The 18,221-nt window shown below is 32.1% G+C and overlaps 1 protein-coding gene across 2 annotated transcripts in view; it reads left to right on the top strand.

Moving 5' to 3' along the window:
* The window catches only part of LOC124363736 (pancreatic triacylglycerol lipase-like), a 33,309-nt gene that overhangs the window by 1,789 nt on the left and 13,299 nt on the right, over positions 1 to 18,221 (top strand). Inside the window, exons 1-5 of one of the 2 annotated variants that reach the window (XM_046819001.1) lie at positions 2,596 to 2,615; positions 2,724 to 2,797; positions 9,459 to 9,557; positions 14,860 to 14,995; positions 17,942 to 18,101. In XM_046819001.1, the coding sequence (XP_046674957.1) occupies positions 2,611 to 2,615; positions 2,724 to 2,797; positions 9,459 to 9,557; positions 14,860 to 14,995; positions 17,942 to 18,101 (474 nt within the window). In that variant the 5' untranslated portion in view covers positions 2,596 to 2,610. Of the gene's footprint in view, positions 1 to 2,595; positions 2,616 to 2,723; positions 2,798 to 9,458; positions 9,558 to 14,859; positions 14,996 to 17,941; positions 18,102 to 18,221 lie in introns of those variants that run through there. The other variant, XM_046819009.1, reaches the window with a different exon arrangement.

Here is an 18,221-nt window from a genome sequence, read left to right as displayed (position 1 = left end):
CACGTTAAACGTATCGTACGTGTTTGCTTGTGTACTCTATGTACAATGGCTGTGTTCGCGTTTTTAATGCATGATGGAAAATCACGATGACTAATGTACTGTACTAACTCTCTTTAAACTTTTTATGGTTGAGTAGGCGTTTCAATGAACCTTAACAATAAACAATAAACGTTTATTGGAGTTCCGCGATAAGCATCCCCAGTACTGATGTAAAAATACGTGGTAACTGTAAAATAACTCAGAGATCAAAACTTCAGCTTAACATGTTTATTAGTTATCTAATATTCCAAGGTGCCAAGAACTTTTTTTAATTTTCAGAACGGCAATTGAGTCAATTTTATTCTCGATAGCCTGGTTAGTTCGTCTTACAGATACATACAGTGACACAAACATTTTGTATTGGGTATTAACCCCTTTACCCGCGCCCTTGAGAGAGAGAGAGAGAGAACAAGCATAACGTTGCAATTAATTATTCTACATTACCCAACTTCAAATATCATTGACTAGACTTTTATTTATTCGACCATTATTTTTTAGTTCAATCCTACAACGAATATTTACTTTATCATTAATAATCTGCTGCTCAACCCGGTTTCTTCAAATCATTTCACTCGCATTGTCATTTGACGGATCGTTTTGGCGAATCAATTACACAAATCTTTGAATCGTTAGCATTCAATCAAGCTGTAACCTCGCAGCTTAGCACGTAGTAATCTTTAAAATCAAAATCCTTAGCTTACTTTATTAAAATACTTATGATCTAATATGATGGCTCCCTATGATATTGTTCTATATAATTATTCTGTCACCTAATTCCGGTCTAATATATTTCCGGTGCCATAAAAGACTTTGCCTTGTTGTTACGATGAAGAAAATATTAATATATACTTAGGATTGAAAATTATACAACGCCGAAAACTTCCTTATTCACGGTATAAGAGGGAAATCCTCAGGAAGTTTATGCATTGTTTCAGTAATTGTAGATTTTGAGGTGTAGAAGTCTTGAGTTCCGTACTCTAGCCTGGGAAAGAATGGCTCGTTGAAGCATGTTAGTGTAAAAACGCTAGATCACATTGTCAAGGAAGCGGACCAGTCTTGAGTATTTACACATTCTTGCACATAAACATCCATTTTCCTCATTAAGGTAGGTCTTAAAATATTTTTTATTAGTATTACCAAAAACAAACTTTTAATCAAGTATTTCCAAATCATTATATGTATTTAATGTTCACTGGCTTACCAAATGTACAGGAGCTCCAAAGCCGATGTTCATAATAATTATCTTAGCGAAAGTACTTGTGATGTAATACGATAGGATATTATAGTATTTTTGAAAAAGAATTAGTTACATATCATTAGTATTAGTCGTTAGTATCCATCCTCCAGTGTTCATGATAAATCAACCAGAGGTTAAGCAAAAATTAGAGTAATTCTAATTTCAGGTTTTGCACTTATAGTTCGAATTTATAATATTACAAACGCAGAATTGGAGAGGATTCAGAACAGTACACTTATCTAATTTGTATGGATATAGATATAGTTATTGAAAATTAAAAACTAAAAATCAACATTAATAATACAAACATAATGTGGAACCCAAGATCGAGGAAATGAAAATCACTGCACAACGGTGAGAGTGATTCACATAACACAGCAGAGTCAAACTCTAAAACGTGAGTTTACTAAAAAATAAAGTTAACAAAATCGAGAATAATGAGTTTAACACAACAAGTGTTGGATGTGAACCAACAGTAAAGTAGTTAGTCAAAACATAATGTGAAACCCAAGGTCGAGGAAATGAACATCTGCACAACGGTGAGAGTGATTCACATACACGGAAGACAAGGGGTACAGCGAAGGTGAGTCTTGCTTAACGGTTCAGGATTTCAGTGACTCCTTTCTAGAACGTCGTGTTTTAGTATTTTTTTACACAGTTCTGGCTAAAGCCCATAGAATCCGAGAGCCAATTTGTACTGTATAAACACTCAACTTTGTTTTTGCTTGAAATGAATAGAGAAATAGATAGCAATAAAAAGCCTATTTAAACATATCAAATGATATATTTTCTCAAACTATATTTTATTTACTGTGATACACTTCAAACTGACTGTCAGATACATGAATAATAGTTATATCATCGTCAGACAACTCGATAAAGGGACCGACAGTTACGCGGACAGTTAGGGTTAGCTGGCGCTGATTCACATGTATTTACGTGTTTGACGGTTCGTTTTAAATGTGTCGTATTAAGGGTTTATATCTATACAGTGCAAATTGTCTCTCCTGAACTACCATATTTTTAGTGCGGTAGTAGTTTTAAGACAGTAACGAACTACTTATTTTGGTCAGAATTGGCTAAAAATGAATGTGTTTTTGCTGTTGTTTGTTAAGTTAATAAGGTGAGCATGTTTCTTTTAACAGTTCCTAATTGTAACTTGTGAAAGAGGTATAACTAACCACTTAGAATCGAGGTACACAGTAATAATGAATTTGATATTTTTGTTATTTAGACCAACAGGATATCGTACTAATTGGAGCGATAATAGATCCACCAAAAACAAGTGTGACCCAAATACGCAAGGCTTTAAACAAATAACGCCCCAGCATATTATGAGGTAATGACATAGTAGAGTGTTTTTCCCATGGTTTGAAGTGTCGATCACATTTATAACGCGTATAATACACGCAATGTTCACGCAATCACTCAGTTATTTTCTGTCCAGAGTCATGGCGATGTCCCGCTGCGTCACCCTCCACTTCACGGTCCTCGCACTGCTGCTCGTGGACACAGAGGCTGGTGAGTTAGGCTATTGTTAAAATTATTTATAAAAAAATCAATATAATTTATTTTTAGAAAGATTTGTAACAGTTAGTAATTAAAGTCATATATGCACTGTACAACGTTATATTTAGTTTTAGATTATTAGATACTTTTTGTGATGACTACAATTAGTAACATGGAGGTACCTCTTCTTCAGCAAGAAATAAATTATATAAATTACTAATTTTATTTTTATAATGCTTTATAAAAACGAGGTAGTAGTACGCTACATCGTGTCTCGCGTGACAGGTTTCGCAGAGATCCCTGGCAAAATTTCGGATCTATAGCTCATACAATCATACACAAAAGAGATTTTAATACCCTTCGGCTGACAAAAGAGGAATTATGTCGGCGTACTGATGAAGCTCAGTCATATTCCATGGTTAGACATGCATCACCATAGAACTCATTCTTGTTTACGTAGAAATTAAATTTCATGCAAAGTTATATAGGATGCGGTAGTTTATTTTTTAGGTATCGTGCTGACAGACACAGAAATTTAAAAATTTCAAGCCTCTTTAGTGGTAGGCTAGAACCTACTAAAGAAATTTTTGTATCGAATTAGGAGTAATCAAAATTTGTAATGTCAAGCAACAACCGCTTAATTTTATCATATTGAATTACTTAGAGCAACATTCTCGCTGATATACTTTCTTCTTTCCGTAATGGGTTTTAAACTAAACAATATTTCATCAAAAATCTTTTAGTAGTTCACTTTGATCCAAATTTTAAATACAGTTCCACAATATATGACCTGAGGTGCCTTTCAACATTTGCAGACAGTAACTCACTAAAACTGGCTTATTGTAGATAAATCTAGACTGCGTTATGGCATTACATCTTGAGGGTACGCTACCTCTAGTTCAGAACATTTTTCTGATTCTTAAGAGAGCTTTTGAGGCTTGTCTGGGGCATTGGGCAGTGTGACAGTTGTAGAGAGCTGTTCTGATCGAGTGACACTCTTACATGACTAGTTTACCCGTATTTATATAGTAATATTGCTTAGTGTACAGTCATAAAATATTGTATCGTACTAAAATAAAATAATATATCGTAAAGTTAAAACCCAGGTTTGTTCCATATGCTCAGAAAACTAATGTTCTATTTGTTCAAATAAATGACATTATAATTTCTTACTAGCTCTTGTGAATTTTGATTAAATATGAAAGTTCGACTATATTGTTAAAATTAAATAAAACGCATGAGTTTAACTGTGTATCTATATGATAAAAAACGTTGTTCGTAACACGGAAAAAGGTGTCTTTCGACAGCAGCTTAATCGTATTTCCGACCAATTCGCTTCGCTCGTAAAACATGGTTTTGCACAGAACTCCACCACTTTTACTGCTAGTGATAAAAATGTACAATTACAATCCACATAATTCGTCTCTTAAATAACTATTTTCAGATCTTTCTTTATGCTACCGCACTGACAGGTTAGGTGGGCGTATCGAAGAGTTTCTCGAACAAATTCAACTTGGTTGATAAAATATTGTATCTTTTCTACAATTCCATTTTTTTATCTAAACTTCTTCCATATAACGAAAATAAAAAGCAGATTAAGGAAATACCCTTCCACAAACAGGCTGAAGTTATTTCGAAGTTATGAAGAGTAGTCAAAATAATGTATAGCTGTGTGTACACATTATACATTTTTTTAATCCAATACCAATTACAAGCATTTCAATTCCATCTTTGCTCATCTCAGTCAGTAAGATGTCGTTGTTGGTACAGTTACAATATTTTAAAATCTAAAAAGCCAGAAGAAACTTTAGTAGCAGTGAGTAGTCGTAGACGAGACAAGCGTCCTCCATGGGTTTTGACTTCTCAGTTCAGAATAGATAGACAACTGCTTTTTGACACATTAATTGACATAATGTACACAAAGTTACTAATTGATCAATTATTCAACATGGTTTTATTTAAACATGTGTTTAGCAACGCGAAAGTCACGAGCGAGTTTTGCAATTAAGCTGTCTGTCGTGCACATAAAACGTAGCATGACGGTTGCATAATTTTAAGGTTAGTCATAAAAACCAAGTTTGTAACCAGCCTTCCCCATTTTTAAGTTGTTCTAAAAATAATATAATATACGCAAGTTTAAAAATTGAATATATATAATGTTTAAAACATTATACAAAAAACATACAATAATGTTTTTTGCTTGGGTATACTAAATTTACGAGAATTAGGCCTATATTATTATACAAAATATTTTATAGATTTTTTTGTGGATATCAATTATTTATACGTGTAACAACAAGTATTGTATGTAGTTAATTTTACTTTTTTATATTTTAAAACCTGAATGCGTATTATTATCAAAGTTCATAATTTAAGCATAAATTTAATACAATATTTTCTGAGTTAGGGGTCACGTTCCATTTTAGTTGAATATTGTTCTATATTATAAAGCCCTCAGATTATACTAAAACGAAAGCCGGTCCTACCAATAATAAGCCCAAAAACGCATTTTACTCCTGACATGTCTAAATATGTCTTTATCTAAAGCTTTTGTAACTATCCTTCAGCTAAATTTATAAAGTGTATATACACCATTTTTGCTCTAAACTGATTTAGTAGGATACACAGTTCGTCGAGCACATTCATTTTGTTATCAATTTGTTTATTATCAAGTGACATTGAAATTGTGTTGAAGAATAAAACCACTGTCCAGCAACTGATAACTTTCAGCTTATAGGTGCCTTTATTGATAACGGTCAAGGTCGTGGTCGTTCTATTTTTACGCTGAAAACAAGTCAACTCCATTTAACTCGCTTATTTTGACGCAAACCCAAAAACTTTACTTCTATTAAAACTATGCGTAAAGTACAGCAAACGGTGGTGCTATAGCAGATTTGAGTTAATAGGTGACGAACTCCTTACGTGTATTATTTGTAGCTCTAAGTTCCAAAAGGTTGTATCCCCTCAAACAATGAGACATCCCGCAAAACATTCAAAGATGAAACGGTAACCATATAGATTATAAAGTCTAAAATAAACATAAAAGTAGAGCCGTGTGTTATATTTTCTATACTTGTAGAAAACGTGTAGAATAAATTGATGTAAAATTATCACAAAGCTAATTATCCACGACTTTGGTGTGAGCTAAGAGCATAATATGAGAAAAATTTCAACAGAATTAATGAAACGTGACATTTGACTTTTTTAACACGTTAAATGCGGCAAACGCATTAGTGCGGAGTAGTCTCGTGACACTACTTGTATCAGGATCACTCCGTGTAGAGCCGCACGTTCGAGATTTTAATTTGTTCTTGTGTATGTGGTTGTATTATTTTTATCTGAGCAAATATTTAGCTCTAAAATTCAGATTATTAACTTATTATTAAGAACTAAGCTTAACTTGTTACTTGTAAGGTGTAAACCACTGCGAGATTGGCGAATTATGGTGTGGGATTCACAATTCCGCTTACGCAAATAGTCAGGAAAAAGTCCGTCATCCCTAAATCTAACAGATGTATTATCATTACACTCTCGCCATCTTTCTTATAATTAATTCTTACAAAAGCAAGAATTGCTTAAGGCATTTATTTGTAATAAGTTCATTATTGAAAATGGGGGATTTTAAGGAACGCAGGACTATAGTAATTTCATTCAAATCAGTTTCAGTCTCAAAAAGCTCTTGCTTAGAGTGGTTCTCATCATATATTCTTATGGTATTTGCGCTATTTCGTGTATTTTCGTTTGTGCTCCTCCTGACATAGCATTGTGCTGAACCATGCTTGATTTGTGACGTCAAACTTTGTGTTTTTAACTTTTACAATGACGTTTTTGTCACTTTTTGCTTAGTTCTATAATTTTTGCATTTCTTATCTTATGTGTTAGTGTTTAACATCTGAAAAAGAGGCGGATATCACTGTAGATCTCGAAAAATCAGTTTATTTATTGGCAACCAAGCGGCACAAAGTCATAAATAGGGAGTGTCATAGAACACTATTACTGTGTCGTATAGTAGCGAACGTGTTACGAGTACCGATACTACTCTAACTGCAGTATACAATGTTAAACCATGAGCTTAATTTAAAAAGTAATGTTGATAATTTGCAGATAATTTTGATTTTAAATGCAGATTTGCTTCTTTAAACTCAACTAAAATATTGTGTATAAAGGATCCTGTTATATTCAATGTATATATCTACGTGTAATAAATATTTCTTTAAAAGTAGGGTACGCTACATGAGCTCTGTAAGGAGATAATAAAAAGATATAAGTTTTTTGTGATGTTCAACTCATATTAGTCTTGCAAGATGCTGTAATCCTCAATGAAGATTAAGTAATGCCACTACTTACTAACAGGCAAGTAATCAAAATTGTATTTGGAAAATAATTATATATTTTACATTTAAATTTAAAGGATATTGAAAAGAAGGCTTTAATTGGAAAGAGGACCAGTTTCTCTCCATGAATGAATGTTTACGCAAACTTTTGAGGTATTGAGTGGTCTCTATTGACACTATCACGGCCTGTGGAACACAGCCTTGAGGTCAGACACTAAACCCGACTGTAGTTCGCGTCTATAAGATTCACGGTTTAGTATTAAATCCAGCAATTTCATTAGGTTCAGCAGATAGAGTGCATTATAGTACTAATGAGATGTTGGCACACAATCTACCAACACAAAATATTTCCGCTAATTACCGAAATGGTCATGAAAGCAGGCAAAAACAACATCCTGCATACACACATGTAACCAAATACGAGAACCTAATACCATTTTTATGTTATACAACATGGCAACGAAATCTAAAATAAATTGTAATAGTATATTTACACAACGCTCAGTGGATTGCGTAGATTTCAAACCCATTTCTCAGTGAGAACTTGTTACTCAAAGATACAGTACGTTTCTTTCAATCCCCAGCGCTCAATATGTACGAAGATTTCGTTATACATTCATGAGATATATTCGAAGACAATACAAATGGATGAGCATATTAGTTACGAATCTTTATTTAAATCTATTTAAGATGCCTGGAGAAGACATTTTTTAGTCATTAATAGCGCCTCTAGAGCGCGTAATCACTCAAGAGGCATTCTTATGCACTTAGGGATTCAGATTGAATTGTTGCAGTCTAAATCGTCCCATGTGCTGAGAAAAAATATTTGTATGTAGCTGCAAGGTTTAGACAAGATACAGAAACATGTGTTGAGAGTGTACACACAGATGAGAAATTTATAGGTGAGTGCGTTTTAAATCTCAGTTTTACGTGAATTCTCCTAATGGGTATAAAGTAATCATAAATAGTTACGAAAATTACTTATCATTAGTATTCGTTACTTATAATTAACTAGCTGTTTCCCGCAGCTTTACACGCTTTTCGTAAGCTTTGCCCGTGTATGTGAACTTCTAGTTTAATTGAATTATATTTACAACGCCAATGTAGAGTTTGCCTTGTTGCCACGATCAAGAAAATCTGTTTATGTTTATAGCCATTGTGCACGTACATGTACTTTATTAAAATGTCAATTTATAAGGTTTTGAAGGTCCTAAATATAACAAAAATGATCACAAGAATGTGGCGAACAGTTACAGATTATGAAAGTTATGATCAAGAATATAATTCCCAATATAATAGCCTAGTTCTAAAAAAACAAGTTATTACAAAATGTGCTAAAATAAATGGGTGGAAATCCACTGGAGACTCAAGATCAATAAATTAACTTTACCTTCCTTCACATTATATTTGCCATCATTTTAGCAAATATTTCCTCCTCTAGAATATTTTCAACACTTTGATCTCATTTCTCCATACATTTAAAATTTATTTGTATATTATTCAATTTTTATCATATTAATCTAGTTACACACAGTTTCCTTATGAAGGAGACAACCAACTCAAGATCTAAAATATTGAAAAAGCCACCACTGAGAAAGTCTATGGTCGTATGTAGCCAAATTGACAGATGGGGTATTAATTGCGGATCTGCACACTAATGAGCAACAAGTACCCGAGTCCAGAATAGACAGTTGTTTTGGCTCTTAGTTATCACTACATCAGCTGAATCAACATCTCATCATTCTTTGATACATTACGCTGGTGTGTGTCTCATAATATAGGCATAACGCAATCAGATGAACTTGAAAACAGAAGATGTGATAAACATATACATCATGAACAAATGAACATTATTTTACACTTGATTACAAGTAATTGAATACTGTCAAGGTTGTGGAGATTTTGGCGTTTCACAACTTTTTCGTTATCCAGTGTTTTTATCTAGCTGGTGTGGATCCATGAAAATGAAGGGAAGGATAATCATTATTCACCCCACTCCAAAAAAAAGAATAGAAAAAAGTAATATTGTTCGTCAGTGCATCATTGAAATAAACTAATACAGTTTACAAATGTACACCTAGCATGCAAATTTAAACCAATTGTATCTTAAAAGAAGCTGAATATAAGGAGTAAAACACACAGACTTACTTTATGTGTCATCTTCGTAGTCAATAACAACTTGATAAAGTCATTATTGGACAAAAATCAAACTTATTAGAAGTCTTTAGATAAACTAGTATATTTAGTTGTTCTAATTAATTAACATTATATAAGCCAACAGTGTTTATGTTATATTATGTAAACCAACAGTTTTGATGTATTATTATATATGCCAACAGTATTGAGCGCCATGAGAGCAGCCAAATGTCTGGTGCCCAATGGTGTGGAACACATCTCCAGAGCAGCTATTCTCCAGCAATGCATCTCCAGAAATTATGGTATGGTAATGAAATTGACAACTCAGAGTAATATTTGTTATTATAAATAGCTTCATGTGTCTATAGCAATGTTACACTTGAGCTAAACACCCCTATGACAAATTAAGACTGAAAAAGTGAAAAAGATATTACTTTAGATTCATACCAATAATTTTAAACTATTTTATTCTTTCATAGGTTTTATATATTTTTTAGGTGCCTGACTAAATTCAAAGAAAATCAACTAACATTTCAGCAAAGTTTTAAAATGTCCATACAAATTGTTGTCTTTTTAAATTTACATTGATACAAAGGTTTTGCTTTAGTATATGAGTAAAATGAGTTGCACTATGGAAGTAAGATAAATTTATTTACTTTACAAACTAATCACATTTAATCAATAATCGCTATGTTTAGGTGCTGCTTTAATCAAATGGTGTATGTTTAATTAATAATCAAAGTAATGGTGGTTGCTGTGTTAGTAAATTTCACACAAAATCGATCAGTACTGTTGATTAATAACTATTAAATGCTCAAGATTAAAAAAATGTCACAACAAAAATATTTAACTGTTTCCAATGATTTAAATGTGTAATTCAGTATGAAGAATTTTTTGAAGCAATATACCATTATAGTATCCACACATTCTTTTATATTACACATTTTATCTTGAGGAAATACTAAAATGTCACTATTAACAAATAATTAACAAAAACCTAATAAGATATTCTCTGACATTAATTACATTAATAAACATACACAAGATATGATAACTGGTAGAGTTGTATCTTATGGTGAAAAACATTATAAGTATTAAATGACATAGAGTGACACAGAAGGCTGCTGTGCCTCTATTGAGAGATCACAGACATCAGAAATCAGAGAGGCTCAAGTCAGACATTTTGTAGCTTTCCTTGTAAAATGCATTTTTTATATTTAAACAATAAGTACAAAAATATTTAATTTTTTCTGAATAACCATTTAAAATATAAAATGGCCTAAAACGTGTTTAGAAAATTAAGAATGGGTGTTTATGGAGTATTTAAAGAAAGTTAAGTACATAATTAATTAAACTTTCAATTCATTTTTGGATGGGTGAAATCTGCTACTAATTAAATCAGATTTTAAGTAATATTGGTAGTAGAAAATCTATCAAGGAAATGAACTGTCTAGACAAGTTTTTAATAGACAACACAGCACCGACCTTCCATTTTAAACATTTTCTAAACATTAACCTCGATTATCATTTGGATGCTTATAAGTTGTGCTTTCAAAATACAAAATCTCACAAAATTATATGACTAAAATTAGGGCTAAAATAGTTTTAGATTTAACATTGTTCTTATAAGATAAAACATAGGTACTTGTTAATCTAGCTTTCAGCAATAATTTGTTAGTAGCCTAAAATATGTGCTGTTTTAATTTAATGAAAATATCTTCCAATAACCACACGTAGACAGAAAGAGAAACGCAAACTAGTTCTAGAATCTGAGAATAATTTGAATATAGCCTTGATAGTATAATAAGAAGTGAATACTAAACTACTAAAGATTTATGTAAATGATTCAGTGAAAAAACCCCATGATGTAACTAAACTCTTCATGCATTTAGATTACATGAATCTTTGAATAATTCAACAAATTACTTTGTCACAATCTATAAACCTGGACGATACAATATTTATTGAACAAACAATGAAAGCTATTATAACCATTAAATTTTGAAGATAAAAACCCAATAAGGAAGAATGATTTAATAGTTTCTGTCGTTTAGGAGAACCATATTTATAAATTTTCATTGTGTTTGGCTTCTCAAAAATTAAATTATCATTACATATGGCATTATTGCATATAATTAATATGCTGTAGGACCTAGTACTGTAAAACATTACAGTAGCATTTATTAACAACTTAATCGTTTTATTCATATTACGAGTTGACCCTCTGTTTCATTCTACTTGTATTTATTTATTTTGTTTCAAAGAAAAACCATTATGCCTTAAAAAATTTGATTTATCGAATACAGTGCTAGAGAGCCAATAAATAATTTTTGTCTATCAATAATAACTAACTGCAAACATCTAGTATATTATAATAAAAAAAATTATAAAAAACAATCTATAAATACATTCTAAATATGCCTGTAAATACATAATAATACAAACTTAATAACTAAATAACAACAAAGTGATGTAATGATAATATCAATAACAACAATAACAGTTATCAACTAAGATTAGTGAAGCAACGGGTCTTATAAATTTAAACAAGCTGAAAGTCTCCTCTTGAAGGTATCGTATCTCATACTAAAGAAGTCTAAATGACTAGGTAAATTGTTGGCCAGACGTTGAAGATGAGGAAAATCACTTTGGTACATGGACTGGGTTGTGTATTGCTGTTTTGCAAACAACTGGGAGTGGGGAAGATTACATGATGTCCAGAAATTCAGCTTCTTGAGCAGTTCAGGAGCATCAATGATGGAACAGACCAAATTCTTCAATAACATCAGATCATTAATTTTATTATATGAAGCGGTTTTAAGTTCAATTGAAGTTGCAGATCATTGGTTAAGTCTGAAGCAAGTGTGACACCTAGATCCTTGATCTTAGAACAAAGTGTAAGTGGTTGATTGTTAAAGTTATAGTGATTAAGAATAGGAGCTTTTGATCTAGAGTAAGGTATAATGGCACACTTAGAAATGTTCAAAAACATATCATTCACATGGTGTATTCCACCAACAAATCAATACTATTTCATAGAGCTACACAATTTTTCAAAGATGCAAATCCATTGAAAATTTAGCATCAAGAGCAAAATATTTAAATCCAGATATTCAACCAAATCATTAATAAAAATTGAGAACAGAACTGGGTCTAGTAGGAAGCCCTGACTTTCCCTGAAGCCCTGAATTAGAAAAATCAGGGAAAAGTTGGGATATAAAGCCTGCCACTCGCACTTGAAAAAACCGACATCGAGGTAACTCTCTAACCAGAATAAGAGTATCCCATTGACACACAAAGCACTAAGTTTTCCAATAAGGTGTTTGTGATTAACACGATCAAATTCTTTTGAAAAATTTGTGTATAGGGTGTCGATCTGATGAAAATTAGAGAAAACTGAAAATATGACTTGAAAAGATAAAAGGTTTGAGGTGGTTGAGTGCCCTTTGATAAACCCATGTTGTACAAGGTTGAAAACCCTCTTTAAATAGAACACCAATCTTCTGAGGATGAGCGATTCAAAAACTTTAGCCAAGGTAGACTGTTATGTGATAGTTGTTGATATAAGAAGAAGATTCAGAATTTAAAATAGGTGTTATATACTCAATCTTTACAATGGTAGGAAAGATGCCAGCGGCCATAAGGGCATTGAAGAAAATGGTAATATGTGGTAATATTACACTGCTACAATATTTCAGGATCATAAGAGAAATTTTGTCTCGACCAGCATCCTTATATTTGTATTGAGTGATTTTGTCTCAGCCTCCACTTTTTCACAGCTAAATTTGCTTGAACTTATTAAAGTAGTTGCTTCAAGGTTATATACTTGTGGATTAGAAGATAGAGGCCTATAGGCTGAGGGGAAAAATAGAAGAATAGGTTTGAAATATCTTGAGAGTTTTCAGTGGTTTGATTATCAATGTGCATTCTACAAGGAAGAGATGGTAGTTTCTTGGAAGACTTGATATAATTTCAGAATTCAGGAATGTTATCTTGAATTGATGAGTCTACAGTTAGGATGTATGCCAAGTAGCACTCTTTAACCAGTCTCTTGCAGGCATCACGAGCACCACAAAACTACAAATAAATTTTATCATCAAGACTCTGACTGAAGCACCTGTGTAAAGTTTTCTTCTTAGCTATCATCAATTTTAGCTCGGGAGAGAACCATATAGGAAAGCATATATCTCTGAGAATCTCAGGTGGGCTCGCTTCTTTAATAGTTCAACTAAGTTTTAGCAGAAATATGAAAAAATATAAGATTAACAACAGTTGTATTATCAAATATAGGATAATTGAGACGTTGCACCCACTCCAATACCAGGCCAGTGTCACATTTTCTCACATTTAAAACAATGAGAAACACTATAATTAAGGTCTTTTTTAGGGTATACAATGTGTTCCATTTGTGTTCCAATGTAGCATTTTCATAGCAGCACTAAATGAAAATTTCAGTATAACACCACCATAAATGACCCCAGAGCCCAATAATACTCTTGGTCCGAAGTTTATATACAGTACAGGGTGTAACAAAACTCTCTACGGAAACTTTTGGATATTATTTCTTGGTTAAAATGAAGAAAAATATCAAATGCAACCAATGGTTTATCTCTTTTTGTTTACCTTCTGTCTGTCTGTATGTATTTTTTTGTTTTAATTTTTTGTGTCAGAAACCAGTAAAGAAAACTCAAATTTGGCAAAAGTATTTTTCTTGCAGTCTGAAATCAAGAGTAAAATTAATATTACATTATCACAACAAGTTTCAAGATGGTGAATAGTTGAAGTTTTTAAAGCTTAATAATGTAAAAACTGCTAAGGTTATGAAACACCTTAAAGAAAACAAAAGTTGTTAAAACTAATTAAAAACATTATGAACCCTAGATCATAAAAACCAGTCAGTAAATGTAGATATAAACTTTTAACTATCATAATGCATGGTTAATGATGTAGTAAACATGTAAACAATGAAAGCTTACCATGAATTTCAACCACAATAAAATATTCTGAAATTGCATATAATATTTCCTAACATCTTTGTTATAATTGTTATGTATCTGAAATGGTTTTTGATATAAGTACATAAAATTCCTGTAAGAAATAAATTATTAATATTTTAGTTACACAAAACCTACCTGCTTCTTCAAAAAGAGCCAAAAAGGCTCAGAGAATGTTACAAAGAATCTCAATTGAATGTTAGAAGCCTAATTGAAGCCCAAGTTTATTTTTAACCAAAATATGAGAATAAACTGTAATATTCTTTGTTGAAAATCTGTTTACTGGTGATGGTTGATTTAAAAGAAAAACAGGATTTAAGACATTTACCTCAGTCATGTGTTATAATAATAGGACATCACATCACCATGTGGTAAATGTCTGAAATCCTGTTTTTCTTTCAAAAACTTATAATTTCCAAAGTTTATAGGAACAGGATAACATTCTTGTAAATACAGTTTAATTTCATATTTTGTATCTATTTCATTTTATGTGATAATTATTATATTTTAAATGGTGTTCTCCTTGCATTGAAAACGAGTTAATATTTATGTTTACATTGAAAACACAATCACATTTTTTAAAAGATAATATTACACTATTCTTTTACAGCTCAAGGCAATGAAACAACATGTTACCCAGAGCTGGGATGTTTCCCAGTAGACTCACCTTGGACAACACTATTGCGGCCATTCCCGTCACCCCTCCACCCTGCAGAAATCAATGTGCGCCTTTACTGCTATACCAAGTACTGTGTTTTTCTATTGGATCATAATTTCGGTTTTTTATTATAACAATTGTTATCACTGTACACAATTTCTTAATGTATTGTGCTATTAGCTAACTTTACTCAGGGGCATTTTGACTCTAAACTACCTTAATAAAAATTAATATTCACACATACATAACTAATATAAAAATGACTGAGTTATCATTTTATGAAAAAAGATTCTTGTGTTAATAATTTTAATTAACAGAAATATTCTCATCTAGTGTTTAATACGATAACACCCTAACCATTGTAACAGGTCAAATTACGACATTTGAATATTCGCGGGGAATTGGCAGACTGTGACGTCAATGAATCGGCAGACTGTGACGTCAGTGAATCACATGTTGTCGGAATTGAGATTTATTTAATAACGAAGAAATTTATTGAACTTTATTCGGGAAAAGATTTGATTAATTAAAATGAAGTAAACATAACCAAAATTCGTGTTTTATAAAAACATTAAATAGAATTACGCAGAAAAGCCAATTGTGGTATGAATGACTTGTATATTGATGACGTCATAAAGCACATGTTGCTAAAAATTTAAATAAAAAGCTTTGAAAAAATAATAAAAAGAAAATAGAAATACTTAAATTGATTAATTATAGTAAACGTAATAAATTTCGACAATTATAAAAAAAGAATTAAATTAAATTTATTCGTGAAGACGCTGATTTGAACGAGAGAGGGGATGAGTATTGTTTTGAGTCGGTATCCGTCGTTTTATACGGAGATTCGTTCTTCTTTCACCAGACTCGAAGCAAGGAGGTTGTGTTAGTTCTCCTGGGATAGTAATGATCTGTTGTATAGTATATTGAAATTTAATCAAGGATGGGATATTGTTTAGACTTTTAAAATTATCAAAGCACTGCAAGGTGAGTGAAATTATAATATGTGTTGAGAGTGTGACATTTAATAAATTAATCTCGTGGTCACTTGGTTTGACTTTCTTTAAATATCCCTTTTATAAAAAGTGTGGAGTGATGTTAAATTTTGTAATCATTACTTAACATATTTTGGAACCCTGACATACTTGTCTCTGGTGATAACATCAGAGACGTTCAAATCTAATAATTTTTGAGTAATACCGAGGGAATACAGCTAGCATTGGGCAAGATGGCGACCGATACCATGATGAGCAACATGGTACAACAACGTGCCACTGATGACAAGGGGCGTACAACTACATGGTGAGTCAATAACTCTAAAGAACTGACTTTCAGCAAATTATCTCAACCAACGTGGGGGTGACACATAGCAAATTGGCGTTATAATCTGCCACTCTCATCAAATTGACATCACTTCAAATCAGAAATACATCAATTGGCGCAGCAACGAGGGGCCTTCATCAAATTTGATACTCAACAAATGACGCTGCCAAAGAGGGGCACACATCACCATCTTTGTGGTATAAGCTCTTGTTTGGTGTTCAAACTAAATTTGTAAACAAAAATAAATCACAAAATTGTTTCTACTCTCTAGATACCACAATATGTCATTGCAGCATCAAGATCTGATATGCTCGTGATTGAACTGATCTTATTAGTTCTCAGTAATAGTTTACAAATAAAACAGCTATTTAGCTACTCTGGCTCACTTACTAAAAGTTTTTAATCCACTTTAGAGAATTTCAGTTTGTGTCAGGAAGTAGAATCTTAACATTATAAATGCCATTTTCTTACAACAGTTATTACATTAAGTTTCTTGAATGCATTTTGTTGATAAGATTTTACTATGAGATATTCAAGTTAGCCACAATTTTCAAAATCCTAAGTTGTTTTATCCTAAATAATTGTAAAATATGAATGTCATGGGGATGTTAAACATAATTTTAAGTGTTTAGTTCCTCATAAAGCAATGTCTCAAAAAGTTGTGTTAGTATGTAAACTAGTTTAAGAAAATGATTGTCCATACCCTTTATAATCTTGGAATTCTCTCCCATACTTTTGGTGAAGGTAAAAATCTAGACAGGTATTTCCATAAATTCAGGATAAATTAACAAAACAGAACTGCAACTTTCAGCAGTTACTATCTCGTACTGGCTTCAGGTTAATCGGCTTGAATCCTTCTTAACTCTATAGATCAGTAAGTGACTAAGTATTATGCCATAACATGTCCACATCTTACACCGTTACAGGAGATAATAGTGTATGATAGACATGACCATCTGCCACTTGTCATATACCAGGATTTCTGTCATCTTATGTGTTGTCAGAAATCTAATCCCAGAATATGAGTTTAATATCAAACTTCACTCTGACATACTTCCCAGTTATCTTAGAGTAAATGTTGTTTTAGTTTACTGAATGAATAAATATTCTCCGTTTTGTGAGGAGGATGATCTTTACTGTTGTTAAAGTTAAGTGATACTCACCCATTTGTGATCAGCACTTTTATTGAGATTCAGTTTACCAAGAAATTACACTTTGATAATCCTGATGAAAATCATCACGGCAATATAATAGTGCTCAGGATCTCAGGCATCTCCATTTCGAGCAATCATTTATAAACAATGATCCACAAGTTCTGTTCTGGAATCATGCCCTTAGATGCATCTGGTGAGGTTTGTTGGGTGTCATATTCCTACCAGGTGTCATATTCCATAAATCAGTGCCTATTCCTGTAACAATATGTAGCCTCCTTTCCACTTAAGGATTCATGTTTTATTGGTTTATACAATATAACAATGCATGCATGTCTAGTAACCAGAATATACAACACTTTTCTAGAGCTGTAGTAATTGGATATTTTTAAAATGAAACTAATTATAAGCATTGTTTTTTTTTAGAAAAAAACAGTTAGTAGAGTAACTTTTAACTTGAATAATGCAAAACAATAAAACATTTAATAATTATATGACTACATTCAAGTAGATTACATCATAGCAAAAACGCTACTAAAGCCACAGGGGATAATGTCTAGAGAATCACCAGAGAGGTACAACATCACTCTATGGCCTGACATCTCCTTAGAGGGCTGCCCATTCCGAGCTGACAGAAGAACTGCCTTCATCACTCACGGGTTTGCCAGCAATGGCAACGCTTCTTGGCTATCTGACTTGAAGGATGACTATTTGAGTGCTGTAAGTAAAGAAATTCTGAATTTTTCTGTAACAAGGTTTCAATTATTTTAATATAGCTATCAAAATCATTCCCTTAAAGCAAACTAGTTTAATTTAGTATGAGGTAATTTGAATTTATGT

This window comes from Homalodisca vitripennis, chromosome 1 (assembly GCF_021130785.1).
Source record: "Homalodisca vitripennis isolate AUS2020 chromosome 1, UT_GWSS_2.1, whole genome shotgun sequence".
NCBI classification, from domain to species: Eukaryota; Metazoa; Arthropoda; class Insecta; order Hemiptera; family Cicadellidae; genus Homalodisca; species Homalodisca vitripennis.
This window is presented reverse-complemented; position numbering and strand designations above follow the sequence as displayed.